The following is a 25,119-nucleotide window of genomic DNA, read 5'->3' on the forward strand; positions in this document are numbered from 1 at the left end:
ACATGTCACTGAAAATCTTCTGGTTCAAACTGTCTACGACTCTGAGATTTGCCCCTTAAAAGACACCCTTCCTTCTTCCTGCTTTCTCCCCCTCCCTTTGCCCATTCCCCACCCCCAAGTCCATACACTATTTTGTGGCATCAAAGTTTCCACGCCTCTGATCACAGTAGAAAAGGGAGAGGCAGCGAGCTGTACTTCAAGCAAGAAAACACTATTTTTTTGTTGTTGTTGTTCGGAATTGGGGAGGCTGTCAGAAATGAAATGGCCTTGAAGAGAGCACCCAGGAAAACTAGGATGAGTTCTCTTGAGGCGAGTGTTTCTTAGTGGCCCAGGTGAAGAGTAAATGTGAGGAAAGGAAGGGCAGCTGGGACACTGGCCGCCTCGGCAGGTGAAAACGGGAACCAGTTCTCTGCCTATTGCTGGCCTGGCCATGTTGGAAACAAAGTCAGACAGGAGAAGGCAAACAGACTTTTCAAAGTCTTCGTTCTATCAGCCTTGTCTCTGAGAGTGCCACAGTCTTCTTTTGCAGAGCCCTCCACTCTCTTAAATCTGGTGTCAGCTTATTAGCAGCCCCTTGTAATCCCAAACGGCATGTGGGTGAAAACTCAATTCCGCCAACATACATTGAAACCTACTCTGGGCCAGGGCCTGTGCTAAGGCACGAGGATACAGGCACAACCTGCCAGCAGCTCACAAGTCCTAGCTGCCACATGGATGGGATGCGTTCCTCAATGAGAAATGCACAGACTTGAGTTGGGGTCATTCATTCGATCCATTTTTGAGAGACTTCGGGGTTGAGAAAAGGACAGCAGTAATTGATGCCCAAGGAGTTCCCGGGCAGGTGGAGATGAGATGTGCACACCCACTTGCATCATGCCACGCAGAAGGTGGTCAGAGGCATAAGACCGGCTTTGAGAGTTCAGAGGAGGGTGTGCTTGCTTCCACCCAGGGGAGATGCCAGGACACGGTGTGTGGGAACCAGGAGCTGCTGCCTGGGTTTGTCCTCGCTCTGCCTGACCCTGGCTGCACAAGTTACTTAACTCTCTCTGTGTCTCAGGGTCATTATCTGAAACATAGGATAATGATGGGACTTAGCTCACAGGGTTATTATGGGGGATTAAATGAATTAATAAATGCAAAGGTCTTTGTGGGGTGCCTGGCAGGCTGTCAGTACCAGCCAAGTGTCTGCTATTTCTAGAAATGTGTCCTGCAGATCCCTTAGGATGGGTGCTGGTGAATAACATGCAGAAGTCAGGCTTCCAGAGCAGGGAGGTAGGGCAGACCCTCCTGAGGTTCAAACACGCAGCCGAACGCACACTTGGGGTAGTTATCCCCTTGAACAAATGTGGTGATCTATGCAAGCTGAGCGTCTTTCTATTTAAATACTCCTGACGTGTAATATACCTCTGGTCTAGTGCCTTATCAAGTTAATAAGTAAACAGTATTAACTTCGTACAATTTCACCAGAAATTAAACACTGGCCTTCTTACCATTTGACAGGGCAGATTTACTGTCAGGCGATATACGAAATTAACGTGTATTTTTAAATTGCGCCCATCAGAGGATGTGGTGCCCATATGCCATCATTATTTCATTTGAGCCCTGATCATTTGATTCTAAACCAGTCAGGTTTAGAATCATGAAACAATAACCTGTGGAAAGGGCCTATCTATTATAACACACTTATTTTTAAGATGAGGAAACAGAGATGCAAATAGATTAAGTGGGTATCCTTAGTGTTATGCAGCTTGGACAACAGAGACCACAATTCAGGGTGAAATGGGGACAGAAACAGAGAGGCAGGGGAAGAAAATGTCCATCAGGCTACGGGGCTTTGCTCTGTCCCAGCCTAGGCATGTCTCTTCATGTATGCGAGTCACCAGCACACTTGTAAATAACTGTGAACTGTTCGGGGAAGCAGACTTTATCTCTAGCAGCCAGAATCGCCAGCCCAGACACCGAGCTCTGCAAGGCATTCCTCGTGCCCAGCAGTCAGATTCTCACGGGGAATGCGAGCTGGGCAAGAGGCCCTGATGTCTCCCTACAAAGTTAGACCGATAAGGTAAGTGTACATTTCAAAGAGCACCAGGGCTCTATATTGAAGATGTGCTAAGTGGGTCACAGAATTAATGTGAGGCCACAACCAAGTTATGAGATCAGGCACAGGGTGTGTATGAGTAATGTTTTAAGAAGGGTGGCGATACACTAGAGTTTTAAGATCTGTTTTTAATTATTGGGTGAAGCTAAACAAGGTCCTTAACTTCTCAATGCCCATTTTCTTCAAAAAAAAAAAAGAGAGAGAGAGAACAATGAGCACAGACAGAATAAGAAATTTTTTTCCGTTTTTATAGCTGGAAGAACCTAACAAAGTTATATAGCCCAAATTTTATGTTTCAGATGAAAAAACTGAAACCCAGAAAAGTCAGGTGACTAAAGGCACACAGCTAGTAACAGAGCAGAACACAGGAAACCTGATTTATGAATTCCATGCACTTTCCACAAAATTCCATACTTATTTACAAAATGCTTTCAAATACATCGGTGAAAGCTTTCACATTGTCAAACCAACACAAACACATTTGAAAAGTACGAATCAAATTTCTGAGCTATTTCTGTATCTGACACTGCCTACAGCTGTGGCCAGCTGCCATCTTGGTTCCTTCAGCCGAAAATTTTCTGAAAAGCAATAGCAGTTTAAGACCATAACTTTAAAAGCCAGCCCATTTTGTTTCTGGATTTGCATCTTCAGAATTGGATCATGTAGAATGGAACCTTACGTACATTACTTGACATCTTCCCCTATCTTGAACTTGGTCTGTTTTGCTAAGTCCTTTTCAGAAACACACTCTCTGACTTTCATGTGGCTTTGTGGGTCACAAGGGAGGTGTGGTACAGTGTGTAGAAAGAGCATGAGGCTTTGGAGTGACTAGACCTGGGTTTGAGGTCTAATTCTCTCAACGTTGATTGAGCAAATATGTAGGGCCTCTTATGTGCCAAACCCTGCGTTGTGTGTCCTTGGGTGGGTCATTTAACTTCCCTAACTCTCTTCTATTAAGATAACAAACCTTTCCTTTTAGCATTGTTCTGAGGATTAGAGATATGGTCTAAAAATGTTTTCATGCATAGTAGGGATCAGTAAATGGTGATTGCTATTATTTTTCATTGGAGCCTGGACTGCAAATATCCTAGAAATGGACAACATATCATCATTAAATTGACAAATGAGAAACCAAACCCAAAAAAAGAGACAAAGAGACAGATGAACAGTTAAAACATAGAGAAACTCAAGAGAGAAAAGAGAAAACTCCTAAGCAAATATCTTATTTATTATCTTTGGGGAAAACCTACAAATAATTTGAAAAATGTGTGTGTGTGTGTGTGTGTGTATACACACATACTATATTCTTTATTATTTGCTTTCTTAGAATCCTAAAATATCAGAAGTGGAGGGAACTTAAACATTCTCTAGTTGGGCATTCTTGTTTACAAAGAAAGAACAGGCCGAGGGGCAAAGGGGCTTGCCAAGGCCCCCTAACTCCTTCCTGACTCTCCTGCATTCAGTACCTAGTCCACCATCCTGGCAAGGTGGTAAGATGAAAAACATTTTTAGAATGTAGCAAAAGGTAACTGAGATGATGATTCCTCCAAAAGAATGTTATTCTAAAGGTTTTGGTTAAATGAATAAAGGAATGAAGATTTTAATGAAAACTCTAAAAAACGTTTGCGAGTTGTTTTGGCCCCCTGCTGGTGAGAGAAGAGAAAGTCAGATTCCTGAGACTTAACGATTGAAATCTCAAGAGTTAGGTGAGGACCCGTGGGATCAGGAGCCAAAAGGAACTTTCCAGATCAAAGAGGAAAAGAGACATAGATATTTGAAGGAGAAAGTGAGGATGGGGAAAATACAAGAACAGCAATAACATATTGTTAAAAGAAATCTTAAAAAGAGAGGGGTTTAAGTTTGTTTTTTAAGGTAATTTTACATTTATTAGACTCTTAATTTTCTTATATTATTTGAAGAAAGTCTTGTTATTTCCTTTCATGTTATAAAGGAATGAGGCTGGGGGAAGAGGAGGAAAAGATTTTTACCTTTTACTTATACCTCCTGGGATTTTTGAATGTTTTATTTCTATAATAATTTTTTAAATACTTTTTTTTAAAAAAAAATTTTTTTTTTTTTGATTCTGTGTAACATCATAAACCTGGACATACTTTCTTGCAGATTTAATCTTTTCAATTGCTGTGGCTCCTTGGATGACACTGCCCTCTACTGGTCAGAGGGACACAAGCACTATTAGCCAGAGACTGGCATGTCAGTCTCCGGAGGGTAAAATCCAGACCAAAAATAAAGAATCTCTAAGACAAGGTCATTACCTTTTTATGATAGAATCGTTTGGCTTGACTATTAAATCCTTTTTTTTCTGATTCTGGAATTATCGAAGACTGATATTTAAAAGGAATGGAGGATTGTGTTGGATATGCAGCAGTATAACCTAAACAACAGAAATAAAATAAAAATTAGCACAAAACAAAGAATTAACAAATGCAGGAAACACTCAGATGTATATTAACATTTTATTTTAAAATAGAAGAGAAACTTGCCTTTTGACAAGAGATAGAGCTGAAACTGGATTTTTGAAAAAGTATTTCCTGCTTTACTTTCTTTCCCTCTTGGTAATTTATTGGGTTTTCCCCTCTCCAGCTCTTAAACTAGTGAAATTTGGTCACATGGCGGAAATGAATTGTTCCAAGGAAGAGGAAGGATCTGACAGGAAAGACGTTTTTGTCAAGCAGGAAGGGACACAAAACCATCTGGAGCAACCTGGAAGAAGAGCCAGGCTGGGGACAGAGTGAGAGTTCTCAGTCATCTCCTGCCCATAATCACATATCGCCGAAGCGCCAGAAAGACCCAGAGAGGCAGGGAAGTCCCAGAGCGGGGCTCTCTCACTTTTCATGGCATCATGCGAGACGAGGGTAAGTTCAGTTTTCTGTGGGGGAATGTCCACGTTATTGACTCTGCAGGCAGCATCTATTTGCACAGCAGGCTGATTACAAACGCTACTCTGTGAGTGTCATAGAATCTGACTCCAGTTTTTGGAGTCTGACAGCTTTTAAGCCTCACCCTTCTCTCTTCCTTTTCTGTCCCCTGACTGGGTAAGCCGATGAGAAAGCCAGGTTGCTCCTTCCTTTGGGACCAGTTAAAAGTTCAAACCCCTGCCCTCACTACAGCCCTACCCCCTAACCACAATAAACCCCAAGCCAGTGTCCTTTCCAAGCTCTCTCAAGCCATGGTTGGACCAGATTAGAAAGCCTGCCTGCTGTCCCCAGAAAGCCTCATTTTACGAGTAATAAACCTTTTCACATCCTCTTGATGTGTGTGTGGCATCATCAGTTTAGGTACCTAAACCAAATCTGGGGTGAGGTCCATCCTAACTGCAATGTGTCCACGATAGTGAGCCAAATTATCTTAAAATCAGAGTCCTAACCCTCAGAGGGAAAACACGTACAGAAGTAGAAAAGGCATAACCAAGAGAAAGAAAGAAAGGAGGGGTGTGTTAGGGTGAGGGTGAGGTTGCATGAAAAATGTCTTTAAGGTCTATTTCTTAGTATCCAAATTCTTGAAAAAAACAAAACCGCTTTTCAGAGAGGAAAGCTCAATGCCAACAGGGGCCCCTTAGGAGGTACTATTACCCACCAGCTTGATCAATGAGGTAACTGAGGCTTAAAGAGATAAGTTACTCATCTAAATCACACAGCCCTAAAGTGGAACACCTGGGATTTGAACACAGGTTTGTCTGATGAGCACAGACTCTTAATCTCTAAGCTGTATTTCCTCTTCCTGAGCAAGGCCCAAAGTAAAGACTCAACAAACAAATCAATGAAATAATGGCCAAGGGGCCTAATTTGCCTGGGCTGAGGATGAAGCAAATAAAAGCAGCATATATGTTTGGTTAGAAAACATTTGAGATACCGATATATGGTATATTTATTCTTTTCTTCTTTTCTCCCTCCCCCCATTTAAGCAGGTGGATAGTCATGTATTTTTCCTTTAAGGGAACTAGAGGGCAAATCAGAAAGCAGTAGATGCAAGGCTTCCTGGCTTTTGTTTCTAAAAGTCTAAGTCAGTAGAACAACTGAGTTTGCAGAGGAGGCAGTAAAGAAAGGGGGGTTATAAAAAAGAAAAAGAAAAAGGTAAAGGGAGGACATTCTCCTGGAGGAAGGAAAGGTTTCCCCTTGACTAAAAAAGAGATCCAACACTTTGGCTTCTGTCGGTGGGGGAATGGCACACGTCCAAGCAATCCTTTATGAGAACCGCCAAAAAAAATTGGGACTTTAAATAAACACTCTGGATAACTGATTTTTGGCTTCCAACCAACATGGAATAGAATTTGCCCTCCTAATAGGAAAAAAAAAAAAAAGTTAACGACGGACAAAATGCATGAAGCAATGATTTTCAAGATACTGGACGTTAAGTAACAAAGGACAAGGATCCCTGGAGATGGGACACAAATGAGGTTTGCAATAAGATTGCCTCCAGTATTCTGCTTACTGGAGAGATTTCCGGGCCACAGCACAGGAAGGAGGAAACCAGGTGGAGCCTGGCGGTCGTTCTGAGTTGAGGAAATGGATCTGGGAGCGCAGAAAGGCCAGATGGCTGGACTTTACAGAGCAGAGAACCAGAGAAGAGAGAGCTACACAAAGAAAGAGTTCTGGAGATGTGCACTGGGCTCCCTTTGAGTAGTGTCCTGAGTACTGATGTGAGAAAACTACCCAAGGTTGGGGAAAGAATCAACTGGAAGAATTAGAGCGAACAGTACAGGAAGCTTACACCAGGCCAGGAATAGCTCCTGCCCCCAATAGTCAGAGTGGAACACCTCGTAATTCATGGAACCTAAAGTGACATATGCAGAAGGGTTTTGCCTCAAAAACAGGGCAAAATTATCACTAGACTAAACATTTCTCTGCTTCCAGAGAACAAAGCTTGAAAGCTAGACTTGAAGAGATCTGTTTCCAAGTAATTTAAGGACATCTCAGAGAAAAGCCTAAGAATTGACAGGACTACAAAAATATATAGTCCCAACAGGTAAAATTCAAAATATCTGGCATCCAATAAAAAAAACTAATGGGCATGAAAAAAGGAAGAGGAAACAACTCATAATGAGGAGAATATAATCAATCAAAACCAATTCAAAAATGATACAGGTGAGAGAATTACAAGCACAATATCATTGCCACAAAAACAGACATGGAAGGTATCAGAGCTAAATCAAACTTCTATGGATGAAAACTAAGATGTCTGAGATTAAAAAATACACTAAATGAGACTAATAGTAGACTAGACATTACAGAGAAAAGACTAGTAAACTTGAAGAAATAGAAATAGAAACTATCTAAAATAAAACAGAGAGAAAAAAGACTAAAAAATATAGAGTATCAGTGAGCTATGTGACAACTTCAGGGAGGCTAATATACATGTAATTGGACTCTCCAAAAAAGAGACGTGAGAAGAAAGGAAATAGAAAAATTATTTCAAGAAAAAATGAAAAATTTCTAAATATGATAAAAGCTGTGGTCTCACAGACCCAAGAAAGTCAATGTACCTCAACAAAACTACAGTGCAGCACATAAAAGAATCAAATTAGCCTTTAAAAAGTGACAAAGAGAAAAACCTTAAAATTAGACAGCGAAAAAGGAACATGTAAAGGAACAAATGTCAGAGAGACAGCAGACTACTGCTGGAAACATTATTCTTCAGGGAAGGAAAACAACTCTCACCCTGGAATCCTGTACCCAGGATTCAAAACAAGAGAAAAACAAAAAGGCTTAAATATATATTTTTAAAGCTGAAAGAATCGATCGCCAGCAAACGTGAACTGTAAGAAACATTAAAGGAAGTCCTTCAGGCAGAAGATAAATGATACCAGTTGTAGATCTGGACCTACATGAAGGAATGAAGAGCTCTGGAAATAATAAACATGGGGATAAATATAAAATACAGAATTAGGAGTATAAATGGATACATTTAGATAAAAGTATAAAATTTAAATCCCCCCAAAGACATCTATTATTACATTCACTAGACCTTTCTGTATTTTGTCAGCATTTCTGGAATGTTTTCTGCCAGGCTGTTGGTTGTTTTGTGCAGGGTTGTCCATCTTAGCGAAGTTCTGTGATATGTTCCATTTGTTTTGTGAAAAACTCTACTACATGTTCTTCTAAGCACCTGAAACAGCAAAATACAGTATTTGTAGGGATCATTCTACATTCCTGTTAATTATATTGATCAGATTATGTTCTCTCCGCAGGGTAGACCAAGAAAGTCTGTGGGTAGAGGCTAAGATTAACCAGGGTCTGTGACTACAAGTCACAGCTCATGACCCTTGCTGCCTGTAGTAGAAACTCCATAAGTATTCACCATTGATGTTGCTTACAGAGCAACCAAAGTCTTGAAGTTTATAAATTTATCTTTGAGATAATTTACATATAAGATAATTCAGTATTTCTATGTGTACAATTCTAAATTTTGGCAAATGTGCGCAATTGTGTTAAATACCACCACAATTAAGATATACATATATTTATCACCCCAATAAATTTGCTGTTTCTTTGCAGTCAATACCCTCCCAACCCTGGCACCTGGCAAACACTGCTTTCTGACACAATAGTTACCTTTTCTCGAATGTCATATGTAGGTAATCATATGGTATATACTCTTTTATGTCTCTCTTATTTCACTTAGCACAGTGCCTGTGAGGTTGTTTTGTGTATCAGCAGTTTGTTCCAATTGCTACACATCCTCACCAACACCTGTCTGGTCTTACCAATTTTAGGCATTCTAGTGGTTGTTTAACGGTATCTCTTTGTCACTTTAATTTGTATATTTTCATGGGCTTATTTGCCATTTGCTTACCTTCTTTGGTGAAGTGTCTGTTCCAATTTCCTGCCCATTTTTTTTTTTTAACAATTGGGTTATTTTATTATTGAGTTGTAAAAGTTCTTAACATATTCTAGATACAAGCACTTTATCATATGTATGTTTTAGAAATATTCACTTCCAGTCTGAGGCTTGCCTTTTCATTTTCTTTATATTTGAGACTGTCTTGAATTTTCATAGAATGCTGGGGTTCCCAGAACTCAGTTTGAGAATTCCTGAGGCAGCTCACAGTTGTATACTTATAATTGCTATAAAGTCCCTACATGTGTCAAAGCTGAATCATCTTCATTCTCTCCTTCTCTCTTTCTCCCTTTCTCTCTCTCTCTCTCTCATTCCACTCATTCTAATTCTAACTCTTAGAATAGCTTTGAATGAGTCTCATGCCTTTCGCATTGGTGATTTTCAAAATTCAGATAATAGCCTGTCAGTTTTTTTTTTCAGTTTTTGTTCATGTGACTGTTTTTGCTGGATGGTAATATAAAACACATTTCTTATCATGGGTCGCAGTTAAAAAGTTTTAAAACTATACTGTTCTATCTGACTATTCTTCAAGTATCTGAACACAGCTGTCATATCCTGCCACCTAAAGATGAATCCTCTTCTCTACAAGAGACCTCTTCAGCGTCTGCAATAACTCCTTGTAGCATAGGGATTGCTCCCCTCATTGCACTGGCATCATCCTCTGGCCCTGTCACCAAATTCAGCTGGGTCTCTGCTCAAAGCTTCTTCACGATGACTTCATTGACCACTCTCAAGAAGTACCACCCATCTTTCTCTAGCCCCTGACTTGTCTTATTTTTCTCAAAGCATTTTTCATCACCTAACGTTTTATTTTATGTGTATTATTTTCTTTATGATCTTCCTTAATACAATGTTCATCACCGAATCCCCAGTCTGTATCCTAGCACATAGTAATAGTTGCTCAATAAATATTTTTGGAATAAATGAATACACATTTTCGACACATTTTAGCGGTAATATACATAGATGTACTCATAATACAACTCTTTCCTTCAGGAGCTACATTCTATAAAGATTTAACTCTCATGATTACAACTATAGGCATGTTTTCATTCTATAATTAAATAAAACCTTTATTATTTATGTTATAGTATTATTACATATTTTATGCATTTATACATGTATGTTACTGTACAGGGTATATCAATATATACTAAATCATATATACTCTTACTTTATGGGATTTGCATGAGTAATTTTGACTATATGAGATTTTTATCGATTCGGTGATAATACTATGATGTATCTTGGAAGTAATTTACATTTTCAAAGCACTCTTAGGTAAATAATCCATTCGATATTTTTCATAAGCTGAGAAAACGTGTCAGAGAGCTGGAAGAAATTCTAACATCCTGCTAGCGACCACTCGATTCTAATCTCACCCCATTCATTTTATGGATGGCTAAACCGAGGCCCAGAGAAGGAAAGACATTTGCAGAGGACCACCCAAGGACCTGGAGTGGACCTGGGATTAGAGTTCAGCTCTTAGTCATGCACCCGCTGCGTGACACTGCAGCCCCCAAACGACTGCATACAAGCAGAGGCTGAGGCAGGGGAGTCAGACGCCCACGTCCCTAACAGAAGCTCCGTGGGAAGGCATGCCATGATTATCATCATCATCATCATCATTTTCCAGGTGGGAACTCTGAGGACATAACCCCAGAGAGGGGCACCTCCAACGGTAGCTTCTTCCAGCCTTCAGGGTACCATCTAGTAGGCACCGAAATTTCGCAAGCACCAAGCAAGCTGGCGTCTCAGTGGGTATCCCATGGAGTTTACCATGTCCTCCTCCTCACGCCCCCGAGACCCATGCCCAGACAGGGACTGCGTCCTACCTCATTGGGTCCCCCTGGGCTGAATCTGGCCCGCCCAGCTAGCTTCCCCGTCGCTATGGCAACCACAGGCCTAACATTCCAGAGTCTCCCTTCAGTCCGCCTCCTGAGTAACTCTAGCCAATGGTGTCCTCTGTTTCTTTAGCATGGACAAAAAAAAAAAAAAAAAAATCGTTGGCCAATCGTTCGGGGCGTTTCAAAAACAGCAGGAAAGCTGCCAGAATTTTAGGGTTCAGGTTAACTGTGTCAGGACATGTGGGGAAACTTAACAGAGGCTTATCTAGGTGACCCGGCAAAAATCTTGTGATAGACCAAAGGCCTTAGAATTTTGCTCACCGAGAAATCCTACTTCAAGTAATAAACCTAAGAGAACTAACAATCATCCAAGCCCTGTTTACAACAGCAAAAGAAAAGAAAAAAAGATTGATAGGGACAACTATACAAAGGCAGCCATGTAATGTTTCACGAATCCCTCTTTACACGCTTCAGAGCGGTCACAGTCACCTTGTCACTTCCCTGCTTAGAGTCTTCCTACGGCTCCTCCTTTAAATTTAAGATGAAATCAAAACATCTTAATATAAACTGTCCCTGGCCCGTCCCTCTGATGGCAGCTCCTACCACCCACGTTCCAGAAAATTCTCGCACCAGCGCTCTGTCCTTTGGGTAGTTCCTACAATATACAGCCTCGATCTGCTATTAGGTGTTCCCTCTGAGCTCTCTCTCCTTCAGGATCTGAACCGTAACTAACTGGCTCTTTGTCATCATTGAGGTCTCTGCCCAAATGTCATTTCTTCATCTATAAAATGGGATGAGCTCAGTGTCTCACTCAAAAGGTGGTTGTGAGGATCTCAATGATGTGTGGAAGTGAAAATGTGTAAGCTCCATGTTTGTGTTGATCATTACAGTTGTACATTACGGAAACATCAGCGATAGGCTCATTGGAAGACCTTAAGTGTTTCAGAGCCGCGGATGTGCTGGTAGGGTTGGTATACGGAGCAGCCAACAGGTGTTACGGAAGGGCAGGCAAAGATATGAATATAGCCCCGAGACTGTGGGAACTGGATCTTGAAGGATGTGTACGATTTGAATACGCGGTGAGAGCATGGGGTGGGGAAACAGCAGGAGAAAAATCCGGAAGGTAGCTCTGAGGATAAGGAGGGAGGACACCTGACAGGCTGCCCAAGTGCCGGGCAGGTGGAGGTGAGCAGTCACCTGAGCTCTCCAGAACAGCAGCAGGCGAGGAGCAGGGTGTTTTTAAACGTCCTTCCTGTGGCCGCTAGAGGGGACCCCCTCCAGGTGAGCGCAAAACACCTGCGAGCCTCAGCCTTCCCAAGTCTCTACTCCTTACGCTTCAAGCAAGCTTTGCGGCGCAGCCAAATTCCGAGGATGTCCCGCCCACCAAGCCCCCCGCAGCCACTCACCTGCGCGAAGTGCCCGCCGGCTTCTGACTGGCAGGCACCCAGGCAAATCAAATCACGGCCTTTGAAAGCAAAACACTGCAGGACCGAGGCAGCACTGAGTTGGGCAAGGAATTCTGGAGGCTGTGCCTCCGGGTTGCCTGAGGAGTCCAAGTCATTTCTCAGAAACCTCTGATAGGTGGGCCTTAGAGCAAACGCCGCCGGTGAGTAGTGATTAAGACTGAGGGAGGGGGGACTTGAATTCAGCCTTCGTTTCGGGAAAAGCGAATGCATTTGTAATCATCTAACGTCTCCTAGTATAAATACCCTTCCTTCTTGCTGTCACCAGCCTTGTCAATTTGGGTCTCGCTGCCTCAGAATGTTTCTTCCATTTTTGCATCGAGGGTGAGAGGACCGAGGGCATGGTTTTGCCTTAATAAATGCGATGCCAGCCTTTACCGAATCAGGAAGTAAAATGGAGTAACTTTGCCAAAATTATTCCTCTGCACGCCGGCTCAGACTTCCTGGCAATAGCAGATGGTGGAGTTAGCTGGAGAAATCAGAGGAAGCATTCTTGACCCACACTGCCTGCTGGAAGTTGTAGTTTCCAGCTCACTGGGAGGAGACTGAAGAGTGTAACCCTTTAGTGAGCCAAAACCCAGGAAAGGAAAAGCACTTGGCATCTAACTGGCACTCACCAGGTAGAAGCCGAATCGTCAGGTGGTGGGAATAGGTACGTTTTATCTATTTTTTCAGATAGAGCCAAATTCTAACACAGACCTTACTCTTAGCAACCATGAGCTCTGGTTCTATCATCTGTAAAACCTGCTCTGTGGGTTGGTGAAATAATTCTTTGAGATAAGAGGGACTGGGTGGAGTGGAAGCAATCACCTAGTGAATTATCTTTCCTTTCTGGAGGACTCTGTGCTCACAGGTGGCTGTGCCTGCCTCAAAATTAAGGGGTGGCTGGCAATGCAGAGTTGGTTACTTGCCTCTTGGGTGTATGTTAGTCCTGGGAAAGTACTTGGAAGTCAGGGAAAGAGAATCACTAGGCAAAGAATGTGTGCCTTATAAGGGAGGACAACCTCAAAGTATTCCTCTGAGGCTCTTAGTCCAAACTCCTACCCAGCTAAGGAAGAGCCTTCCTTTTGTGTAGGCAAAGCCTCAGAGGCCTGAGGGTTCCTGAGGGGAAAGCTGCTTTTTAAGAGTCAAGTAAATGATAGCAACATCCACCACCGTCACTAACAAAAGGGAAAACAAATCCACCTGGGCAAAACAGCTGGTCTAAAGGAGGTTAGCAGGCCTGGATTCCCATCTTCCCCTTGGCCTGTCCCCAAGGCCTATTTGCTTTCTCTGGTATCCTGTGGGTGGGGCGGGGAATATCTCTTGTATCTCTGTAGTTGTGGTTGATTAGGCCTGAGTAAGCCATTCATTCTTGACTATGAAGTGGCAATGGGGCGGACAGGCCGGCCTTTAGCCAGTCGATATATATGGAGGTCAGTATGCCAGGTTCAGGGCTAGATCTGGGGAGGGAGCAACTGAATAGGAGATGCAGCAAACATCTTCCCAGAGTTTGTGCTCCAGTACCTCTTCGGCTCCAGGTTGAAAGTCTCCCAGCCTCTCACTGAGACAGAGAGAGCCCTGGGCCACTCTTCCTTCCTAAGCCTATTGTATTAAAAATGTTAAAATAGGGATAGATAAATTTAACAAAATAATGGTTTTCAAACACGACTGAAAGTGATGAAATAATTATGCTTTTCAGAAGATTACATATATTTACAGGGCTTTACAGTTAAGGAGGTCTGGTTATGAAATGTGAGTTATAAAGTTGTCTGATGAATGTGTCTCATGTGTATATATACTGAAGTGTAACCTTACCTGGAGGCAGCAGGAATTATTTAATTTTGAGGCTCTTTGACAAAGTGAGACGTAAGCCAAATGGTCTTCATGGCTGCCCCCGTGCTACCCTGTGTCTGGTGTCTCCTAGATGCTGGACACAGTGTTACCCCTATGACATATGATTGTGCGATTCACACCAGGAACCAACATTCCTGGGTGTAGGACTAGATAACAGAAGAAACTGGAAGCTACAGGAAAGACGGGAGGAAGCTTTCTGAAGCCTTGAAGCACGACAGAGACTGTGTTTGGCACATAATAAACCCTCAATAAATATTTGTCACATGAATGTATGAGATAAAGAAAGGAATATTCACGGGTAAATTAAATAATTAAACCGATAAGAATAAAATTAATACTAATAGCAGCTGACACTCATTGACCATTCACTGTGCATGCATTTTACATGCATGATTTCAGCAAATTCTCACCACAACCCTGTGGGGTAGGAATGTTATTATCCATATTCTAAAGCAGAGGAAAGTGGCTGAAAAGTTAAAGGAGTTGCCCAAGGTAAAACCAGTAACACATGACAAATCAAAAGCAATTTTAAATATTTTTATATTAAAACAAACATAGACATTGCAGTAGAATCCAAATTTATATTTTTTTTGTTGGTGGTGGTGGTTTTTGTTTTGTTTTGTTTTGTTTTAATATAAGAAGAAACCCTTAGCATTTGTGGTAGGGCGGTTAGGATAAGCCACGCTTCCCAGAACATGAGGGGCGTGCTTTCTCGTCTCTATTTGGTAGAAAGTTTGAGACCCACTGAAAATATCAGTCCAATGAAGTTAACAGAATTGCCATCGTTGTTTGTTTGACTTGAAGCCATATTATTACCCCGCTTTACAGATGAGGCAACTGAGTCTCCCAAAGGCGAAGTGATCTGGTCACACAGGTCCTCTGGGACCTCCCAGGCCAGTGTTCCCTTGCTGACCCTCAGTGGCTGCCTAGTTTTTCCATCTTCCATGAAGATAACTTATCTTCTCATTCTTTCTTTTCTAAGTTGGAACCCAGCTGGTTCCCTTTTCATGGCAGTGAGATTTTGGGGTTTTTTTTTTGCGGTGGCGGGGGTGCCTGGAGCAGTAGACATTAGTGGTATTTTACTATGCAGAGGAGCCTATGGAAAAATTAGGACTTCAATTAGGATATGATAGGAAGGAAGCAGACAAGAGCAGGAAAGGGGATTTTTAAGGGCCAAGGAAGGAGGTTTTGAGGTAGATGAGTCAAATCTTTATTAAGGAGACCAAAGGCATGATATCATTTTTTTAATGGCCTTATTTCTCATAGCCATTTGTGTTTTGTCCTAATGGTATTCTCTTCTCAGGTAACAAAGCTGGGCTCAATGTTTCACTGTACATGCATATTTAATGTTCTTCTCCACACTCCCCACCCCCCACCCCACCCCAGAGCACCATAAGAATCGGGAAAAGCATTCCTGGCTGGCTGCTTGAGAGAGACATAGAAATTGGCACTTTTCTCAGTGAAGGTGAAGAAAAAGCTGTAAATCAGCCAGAAGAGACTCGAAGAGACTTTTTTTCAGCGTCCGTCATCGATGGCCGGAGGAAGGAGGTGAACACCACAAGGGAAGATGGCTTCCAGCTTTGCCCCGCTTAGTAGCAGCTCCTGCTTCTGAGCCAGGCCCGCCATGGACGGGGCCCACAGCGCAGCCCTGCAGCTACAGCAGCTCCCGCCCACGAGCAGCGCCGAGTCCGTGAGCGAGGCTTCCTTCTCCTACAAGGCAAGAGCTTTTTTTGGTTTTGGAATTTTGTATTTTTCTAACAAGAAAGTAACATGGTATAGCATCAGTTAACAGATAAGTCCAGGGACCGTATGCCTATCACTGGCAGAAACAAGCAGCCTCTCCACACATACAGGAGAAGGTATAATCAAAAGACGTGTTCATTCAAATACATAAAAGTATGAAGGCAGAGAAATATTTTTAAAGAAATGCCATCCCACTTAGACGATTTTATTTTATTTTTTTTAAATCACCTACTCTATTACTTGTAAACAACCTTAGTTCATATTTCAGTATATTTCCTTCTTGTCTTCTTGTGGCATTACAAAAGGGAATCAGATTTTACAGAAAGTTTTGTATCGTGGTTATTTCACTTAACCTTCTTTATGGAATATCACCCCATGTCATTGAGTAGTGATTGGAAGCATGCTTTTTGAATGATTGCCCAAATTACCTGCCCCAAAATAATTTGACCTTCTGTATCAAAATTTGCTGGACAGTTCCTCTATTGTTGGATGTTCAGGTTGTTTCTAACCTGGGATGACTGTAAACAGGGCTGCAGCGAACATCTCTGATTGTGTGCTCCTTTGCTGTGCTAAGAATGGACTAGGCCCGTGAGAGGCCGTCTGTCTCTGGTCAGCGAGGCCACAAGTGCCAGAACATCAGGAATACAGAAAATAAGAAAATATTAATACAATTGGCCCTTAATGAATGGATGCCAAATAGACAAATGCAGACTCCTAGAAAACACAGAACATTCTCCCTGATGAAATTTCTAATAAGTTTCCATTTTAATCACAAATTAATTACTTATTATAGAAATATCTTTGTGCCAGAGCAAAGACAAATAAGTCACAGTGATTCTACCAAAGAACAAAGGATTATGAGCTAACCAAAGTGCCAGGTGGGAAAAAGGGAAGAAGACCTGGGTTCAAGTCCCTAGCCTGCTCCTTCCTCGCTAAGTGACCTTGGCCTTGTGGCTTAATCCATCAGAGCTTCTGTTATGGGTAGAATGGTGGTAGTAATACCATGAAAAAGTACCCAGCCCAGTGCTAGGCTTATAGGAGGTTCTTGACTCAGAATCACCTTGTGGTTACAAAGAGGAACATTAAGGTGCACGGAGCAGAGGAAGGCGTAGTTAATTCTGCCTGGTGGGTAGGGGAATGGATTTCTAAGGAGAAGTTGTCTCCTTCCTTCTTCATTTTGTTAAGGCTATTTTGGTTGCAAGGAATAAAATTCCATTTCAGAAAAGCTAAGGCAAAAGTGGAAATTATTATTATAAGTCTGCAGGGTAGATCATGGAACCCAAGGGCAGGAAGGCCAGTGGGGCTTGGAAGGTGCTAGAACTCTTACATCCACCTTCAGAAGAGGGAAGATCTGATTGGCCCAGCTTGGATCTGGTGTCTACATTGGTCCAGTCAGTGGTGGCTAAGGGGGTGGGGCCACCCAGAAACATGGTTTCTGGGGTTCCATCGCTGTAGGCAGGTCTCAGAGAAGAGTGGTCATGTGGGCTCAGCAGGCTGCCCCCAAATCATCTCTTACCTTTGGGGCAAGGAAAACATTAAGAACCCCAAGTCCAACTTGATCAGTGGGATGAAGTTGGGAACAAGCAGTTTGCCTTGAGTTGCAGCCCTGCCCTCTGCCCTACCCAAGTGAATGGATTCTGGTTACTGGGGGAGGGTGGCCTGTGAAAGAGAGGCCAACAGGCTGGGCTGCCCAGAAGGCAGCATGGCAGTGGGTCCCCGACATGGAGAGCTTTGCCTCAGCCCAGAATAGTCAGGCCTCAATTTCTTCCAGTTAGCAAATAGGCATTTCACATGAGCACCTATATATATTCATGCCTTTGCTGGGTGGGATGAGAGCTCTATAGATAATTGAGATATTCCTTCCCTGAAGGAACTTACAGTCTACAAGGAAGGTGGGAGAAGCTGTTTCCATGAGTACCTACCCTTCAGGACAGAATTCGGTGCAAAAGTAGAGATACAGCAGGGTTTTAAGAGCATAGCCTTTAGAATCAAAGAGACCTGGCTTCCAATCCCAACTCTATCACTTTCTATCATTATAACTTGGAGAGCCAAGTAGCTCTTCTGTAGGTCAGTTTTAAATTCATCCTATAGGGCGGTTATGAGGATGACCTGAATTTATAGAGGAAACTGAAGCTGCCTGCACCATCCCATTTCTGCCTTGGAAATCCTACCCATCCTTCCAGCTTCAGCTCAAGTGTCAGCTTTTCCATGAAGTCTTTGTCAGTCTTGTTGGCCGGAAACTATAGGTCCTTTATCTTTACTTCTGTAGCCAATTCACAATTACTATAATAATCATCATCATAATCATTGCCGCTAACATTTGTTGAGTGTTTACTGTATGACGGGGATTGTGCTAATCCTCACGAAAGCCCTGTAAGGCAAGTACTGTTAAATCCCTATGAGGAAACTGGCACAGAGAGGCTAATTAACTTGCCCAAGGCCACACAGTCAATAGGTGTAGTAAACCCGGGATTCCCATGGAGTTTGTGCTCTGCCAAACTCCTTGGTTTTATCTACAACTCCCTGCTGCGTACATATGCGAGGCATTCTGAGAGGCCCCTCCTCTCCCTGACACTGGTTATTAAATGTTGAAATGGCAATTGTGGGGAAGGTCATGCCTCACCTGCTGGAGAAGGTAAGCATCAGGAGCTGGCCTGAAACCAGGTTACTGGTGTAGCACAGCCAGGTAAGCCAGATTGCTATGTCTCTTGTATTTAAATGTGAGTAACCCTCAGAGCAAGCCAGAATGCAGTTTATACTTAACTGTTAGCAGTTTTAAGCCCAAGGGATTGTGGGAGGCCAGTTTAAATAACAAGTGATGACTGGCCCTGTCACCGTGAGATTTAAATAAAGGCTCTTGTTAGCAGATGTAAAGCAGACCTTGAAACAGGAGAGCTGAGCTGAGGTTTCACTTGGATACCAACATCCAAGCAAAGTTTCCTGCCTCTGTGACCTTTGGCTGCTTTCTGGGAACAGTTTATTTTCTTTCAGAGTTGTAGCTGATAAAAGGTCAGTTCTTGGATCAGACTATCAGAGCCACAAGGATCCTTAGAGCTGTTACTAATAGTAATGATAATAATAAAAATGAAAATTATAAAAATAATAATAGTAACAGCTAGAATTGTTTTGTATTACGTGCCAGGTAACGTTTCAACATGTGCCTTATTTCATATAACATGACAGTCCTACGAGGGTTTACAATCAGCTCCATTTCTCAGGGGGGAAGCTGAGATTCCAAGAGCTAAGGTGATTCCCCTGAAGTCACTCAGTAGTAATTTGCAGAAGCAGGACCCCCTTTCATTCTCAAAATATCCTGGTTTTGACTATATATGTCCTAAATCTAGGGTTCCTGATAGTTAGGAGGCCTCACTACTTTCTTACCTATAAATGTTAGAGACCAAAGTGTTGGGGAGACCTGTGTTCAGGTCTTGTCCTGCCACTTGCTCACTCTGTGACTTTGGTTGAGTGTTGAACCTTCTCAGGTAACTGAGATCATCCACCAGGAGCAGCCCTGGTTGACGTATTTGCCTTCAAAATTAGGACGGCCCTCCTCCCCTCCGCCCCGCCCTGTCACCTCCATTGAAATCCAATTAGGTGCGTTGCCTCAGAAGAATCCTCTCCATCTGGCTTTGTGGTGAAGGAACTCAAGAATCCGAGGTATCGTGGGTGAAGATAGTGGCCCAAGGCCTCCCCTGGGACCTGCCCATCAGCGAGAACACCATTTGTTTCAGTCCGCATCTTCTCTTGAGACTGGACAAAGTCACTGATTCCGAGGTCAAATCCCTGTGTGTCGTAATGACAACTTAACACTTTAAGTGAACGACTGTGAAAACCGCTGGGGTGGTTCCTCAGCAGAAAGAGGAGCGAGGTTGGTTGAGGAAATTCCAGCGGTGTCCAGGGTGTGACACTGCCTGGGCACTACCCTTCTTTGCTCCCTGCCCGCACACTTGGACACCCCCCTTTTATCCTTTCAAGCTCCGAGGTTTGGAGGAGGAACTTAATGTCGGGGGTCCTCCAGATCGTGGCCTCAACTCTGAATTGCCCTTTGCCAGACACTGGAGGGCGGCCAGTAGGTGTGTGTTCAAATTGTGTAACCCCCACACCCACCCCGCCGGAGGCAACTTCTTTGCTTGACTTTAAATGCTCATAAAATGGAATCAATCACTCCTTCACAAAGGGTTTGGGGCATAATTAGTGTTGGTGAAGCCCTTTGAAACTCTTGGATGAGAGAGCACTGGTTATGTTTTGCTAATAACTCCGTCTGTCTGTAGCCAGTTATTATGTGTGGAGATGAATATGCTTGTGGACATGGCTTTTGAAAGAAACCACAGCTGCCTGTGTCATTTGTGGGAAGGTAGCACTTGAAGGTGGGGTGACTTTTTTCCTAATTTATTTTTATTTATTTCTTTTCCTAATTTATTTTGAATCCGCGGTCTGGAGTAGTTATCTCCAGGAGACTAGAATTCAGACCTCCAGCTTCAAATCCTCCCATTCTCACCTTGGGCAAGTTAATTCACTTCTCTGAGCCTTACTTAGTTCATCGATAAACTCCTTCCGATGTATGTGCTAAAAATAGGAATCATAGTAGTACCCACTTCAGAGGGTTGTTTGTGGCCCAAAGGCGGTGATGCACAGAAAGGGCTTAGCGCCATGCCTAATATAGAAATGCTCTATAAGCATCAGCCTTTATTATAGTAACCTTTTACCATGTTCTTGCTGCTTAAATTGGCTTATCCCTGTGAGGCTTACAGTTTTCATTCCGGGGTTTCAGCCCTTAACTCCCCCCTCCCCTGGAAATAGTACTGACTTGTCTGTGCGGTCGCACAGCAGCGTGTTTCCCTTCATCTCTTCTCTTCCACTTGACGTTTTTGGTGGATTTAGTCAACATCTCATTAGAAGACAGCTGGGCCTCTCTGGGTAAAATACTACAAGGGCTACTGGTTATAGGTTGAAACTGCCACTTTCGTAGGTCAAAAATGGTTGAATATTGGCAATGTCATATAGTTCCCCCTAATACTAAGTGCTTTCTCCAGATTATCTCAGGAAGTCATGCATCAGCCCTGAGAGAGAAGGCCACTGTCATCCCAACTAGCTGAGGAGAAAGGAACCCAGGCTTAAGGAAATCTTGCCAGGCCACTGACCCTTGGACTTGACGCTGTGTGACTCCCAGGGGTCCTCCGAACAGCCCTTGCTCAGCTCTCAGGTTTCTGCACAACTCCCAGAAGCCTTTTCTAGCTCTCCTTTACCACACCCCCACCTCACCCCCTAAAGGTAATAAAGCAGCGTTGAGGCGCTGGAGCTAGAACCAGAGTCCTCTTGTCTCCTACCTTCCCTGAGGCAGTTCCTGTGGAGTAGCTTCTAGTTAACTCCTTTTAACAATTCCTCCTCATTTGCGTAGGTAAACCGAGTTACTGGGCGGAGTGCCCACCTGTCTCCCAGGTACTTCCCGGGAAGTTGAAGTCTTTATATCCTTAAGAGCCACATTTAATGAAGGGCTCCTTTTGAGGTCCTCAAACTTGACCCTCTGAAGAAATGCGGTGTATTTCTTCACACATTCTTTTAGTTGACATCTAAAATGTAAAACTTTCCATTACAAACTTAAATATTTACAAAGTATCCAATTCCTGGCACATCTAAATATGGACATATATTTTAAAAACTCTTACGCACACTTAACCCATGGAATATAAAGACCGCTTGATACTGCCCATCAGCCTTCTGAAAGAGTTCTTAGAGCCTGGAAATTTTACGTCATTCCATTTTTCTCCTTGAATTTGTATTTCTCTTTTGTTTCCCCCACAGAATTGGGTCCCAAATTTGTGTCTATCTTTTACCACTTAAAAGTTTTATGGAAACCTATGGTACTTCTCTGCAAGCAATGATGTAGGCTATGTAATCGAGTTTCATTTTTAAAAAGTTCCTTTGATACGAGGTTCCTAAGTCTTGATTCAATTTCAAAGGTTTTTAAAAATTGATACAGTTGAATAAAAGCAATTAATACAATATACACTTTTTCAATAATTATTAGGTAAAAAATAACATTGTATTAGGAATAAATACCTGAATGAAAAGAATGGGACTGTTTTTCAATATTTAAGACAAACATAACTGATTGCTAGAATGAGAGTTTGGCATTAATTCTGATTGAAGCTTTGGGTTTTTATAGCCAGAAGTGCTGAAAACCTGTTCACACAGGTACCTGGAACGGAAGGAGTGGTGTCACTAATTTCTTTCAACTACTTCTAAGTATGTGCTAAAAATCACATAGTGTTAAACTATTTATATTGACTTATCTGCTAATAATATGAGTAAGGCCTCCTTCGTTCTTGCTCAAAGCAAAGTACTAGACTCACTTAATTTACACCAGGATTTGCGTTGCTTTCACAATTTCTGTGAAGTTTTCCAAAAAGGCATTATCGATTATGTAACTTTTTTCACATAAGGCACATTGAGTAAACCTGGTATATCCAGAAAGGGATGGGGAAATAGATATTTTTAATTTTACTACATCTTTGTCTATACTGTATTGCAACACATATATTTTAATTATAGAGCGTCATATAAATATTTACTACAAATATTTGTACCTATACCGTAATTTATAAATTTAGTTATAATTGCTTTATCATTTGAATATATTTTTTGTCAGAACAGAGCTGTAGACATAACCTAATTAACAAAGCTAGTCCTTATTGTACAAACATTGGTCAAATCAGACTGATTTCAGAAAACCCTAACAAGGGCCAAAGTATCCCATTCTGATGTCATTTCTTAAGAGGAATATGTATGAGAGCGGGAAAGAAGTAATTCCTAGGATAGGTATTTATCACTAAAGAAACTTCATTTCAAAATTCCCCTTGGTTTCTTGATGGTTTTACAACTTGGGTTATTGTATGAGAGTAAGAATCTACATGAGTATAGGACAAGCCTTTCTTTGACAGAGTGGGAGAGAGCTATTATGAAAGGTGAGAAAGGGGAAATGCAGGAAGCCAGCAAAGAGCACAGAAGGAAATGAGAATATGATGATTAAATAAGGGTTTCAGCAAACCCTTTATGGAAGAAAGACTCTGAGGCCCCCAACCTGAAGGATGTGGCCTTCTAGACCTTGCCACCCTGATTTCTCTTTTAGAAACAGTCCTAATGACGTCCCGCAGAGCCTCCCTATTATCTCCAAACCCAAATCCAAACCCTTTGAGATAGTGAAATTCCCTCCCAATATGGCCAGCCCACCTCTTAAGCCTACTTCCTGGACACTCTGGTTTTCCTCCACCTTCCCCGGTCCCCTGCCCCGACTACATAGAAGCCTTCATCAGTCCCCAAGCTCTCTCACACACATCCCCTTTCACCTCTCAGTGCCTTGGAGCCCAGTCCCCCCTGGGTCTTGTACCTCCACATCGCCTTCTTTCCATTTCTCAAAGGCACCATGGTCATTCCCACTTTGGAAGCGTCCCATGGTCTGTAGAATGGCTTTCTTCACTCTACCCCACCACTCCTCAGAGACATCTTCCCTGACCCTCCTCAATCCTGGGTCTGCCCACACACTAGATTACACCCTTGTGCTTCTCTTACGTAGTTCTAACTGCAGTACAGTTAAATAATCAGTTGTCTAATATAGACTACATGAGGACAAGGACAGGTCATGGCACACTTATAGTAGTGCATGTGCATGGCACATCCTAGGCACGGAATCAATGAATAAATATCCGAAATGCCTCCCTCCTCTCTATTTCCATTGTTCTTATACCCATCTCAAATATATTGTAATATTTTAAGTATCTGTATTCTGTACTAGCCTGGGAACCAAGCATTGGATCAAGAACCAACTCCCCAGCTCCTGATAATAGATGCTGTTTATTGAATACCTGTCCTGTGTCAGGCACTGTTCTAGACTTTATATATTACGTAGTTTGACATGGTAGTTTAGAGCAGGGGCTGTGTTCCAGTCCTGCCTCAGCCACTTACCATCTACCTCTTATCCTCTGTGCCTCGGTCTCCTCACTGTAAAGTTAGATAATAATAGTGCCTATCTTGTAAGTATGCTTGTCGTTAGGATTAATGTGTATAAAATACTTAGAATAGTAATGGGCACATAGTAAGTGTTCAGTAAATGTTTGTCATTATCATTGTCATCATTATTTCTAATCTTTACAAGCTTGGTCTGTCAGTTTCCAAAAGCTGAGCTCTCTCAAGTAGACCTGACCACCTCCCACTAGCACAGGCCTAGCACATAAAAGGTTCTCGTGATTATTGAACCGATTATTGGCTGATGGATGTTTTTAACTGTGATAGCTAATATTTACTGACGTCTCTGAGAAGTCCTGTGGTAAAGAAATCTGTTTCCATGAGCCCGAGAACTGTGTTTCATTATTTCCATGAGATGATCTTATTTTATTCTTGCATCCACCTTGAAAGTAAGTACTCTTAATAACTCCATTTGATAGTTGAGAAAACAGTTGCTCAGAGATATACTGAAGTCATGCTGTCATGGATTACGGAGGTTGGATTTAAGCTAAGGTCTACCTGACTCCAGAGCTTGACCTCTGAATAACCACCCTCCCACCCACTTATTGTGCTGGAGCAGTTCCTTAGGAGACATGGTGTCCTTCCAAAGTTAACAAGAAATTTTGTCTGCTGCAAGTTGCCTTCTGAAGTCCTCTTCCATCCGCAAATATTGGTTGAGTGTGTTGGATGCCATGCGGGGGTTGGAACAGGAAGCCAGACATATAAAAAGAACTCAGGCTGGAAGTCCAAGAGCCTGGATATTAGTTACAGCTCTTCTACGGCCTTTGCCATATGACATTGAGCCAAGTAGTTCAGACCCTGTGCCAGAATGAGTTCCTCCTTTGAAATTCTACCACTTTAGTAGCACTTCTCTCTAATGACATGTATCACACTCTTCCTTTATTGCCATTTACCTGTGCTCAGATCAAGCCATTTATTTAGGAAACATCAATATAATATCTTCTCTTGATCAGCAAAGACAAGAGAGAGATGGAGAACCCAACTGAATATCATTTTTAAATGAAAGGAATGCAGAATTCTGCCCCCTCGTATCAGGTGACTACATTTTAAAAAGTAATGAAGAAATTTGCAACAATAATAACATACAGGGAAGGAAGTTAGATGGAGGAACAAAATTTTGTATACTACTAAAATTAAATTGGTATTAATCCAAACTAGATTGTTATACATTGAGATGGTAATTGTGATCCTATAGCACAATCACTAAGACAATAACTCAAAAATATATAGTAAAAGACATGACAAGGGAATCAAA

The 25,119-nt window shown here is 42.3% G+C and overlaps 2 protein-coding genes and 1 long non-coding RNA gene across 6 annotated transcripts in view; 2 read left to right on the plus strand and 1 right to left on the minus strand.

Moving 5' to 3' along the window:
• Positions 1-12,340, minus strand: part of STPG1 (sperm tail PG-rich repeat containing 1) — a 39,389-nt gene extending 27,049 nt beyond the window's left edge. The window contains exons 1-3 of the mRNA XM_039854687.1: positions 12,207-12,340; positions 8,081-8,221; positions 4,372-4,490 (exon numbers count right to left, since the gene is read on the minus strand). Of these exons, the coding sequence (XP_039710621.1) occupies positions 4,372-4,490; positions 8,081-8,153 (192 nt within the window). The 5' untranslated portion in view covers positions 8,154-8,221; positions 12,207-12,340. The remainder of the gene's footprint in view (positions 1-4,371; positions 4,491-8,080; positions 8,222-12,206) is intronic.
• LOC120596221 (uncharacterized) lies at positions 1,933-10,900 on the plus strand. Its single transcript, XR_005651111.1, has 3 exons — positions 1,933-2,062; positions 4,700-4,971; positions 10,265-10,900. It is a non-coding gene; the product is annotated as an uncharacterized LOC120596221 (long non-coding RNA).
• NIPAL3 (NIPA like domain containing 3) overlaps positions 12,277-25,119 on the plus strand; it is a 40,110-nt gene continuing 27,267 nt past the window's right edge. For 2 of the 4 annotated variants that reach the window (XM_039854681.1, XM_039854685.1), the window contains exons 1-2: positions 12,277-12,406; positions 15,486-15,816. In XM_039854681.1, the coding sequence (XP_039710615.1) occupies positions 15,724-15,816 (93 nt within the window). In that variant the 5' untranslated portion in view covers positions 12,277-12,406; positions 15,486-15,723. Of the gene's footprint in view, positions 12,407-12,701; positions 12,916-15,485; positions 15,817-25,119 lie in introns of all 4 variants that reach the window. The other 2 variants (XM_039854682.1, XM_039854684.1) reach the window with 2 other exon arrangements.

The sequence above is a fragment of the Pteropus medius genome, unplaced genomic scaffold (genome assembly GCF_902729225.1).
Source record: "Pteropus medius unplaced genomic scaffold, Ma_sr-lr_union100, whole genome shotgun sequence".
Lineage (NCBI taxonomy): Eukaryota > Metazoa > Chordata > Mammalia > Chiroptera > Pteropodidae > Pteropus > Pteropus medius.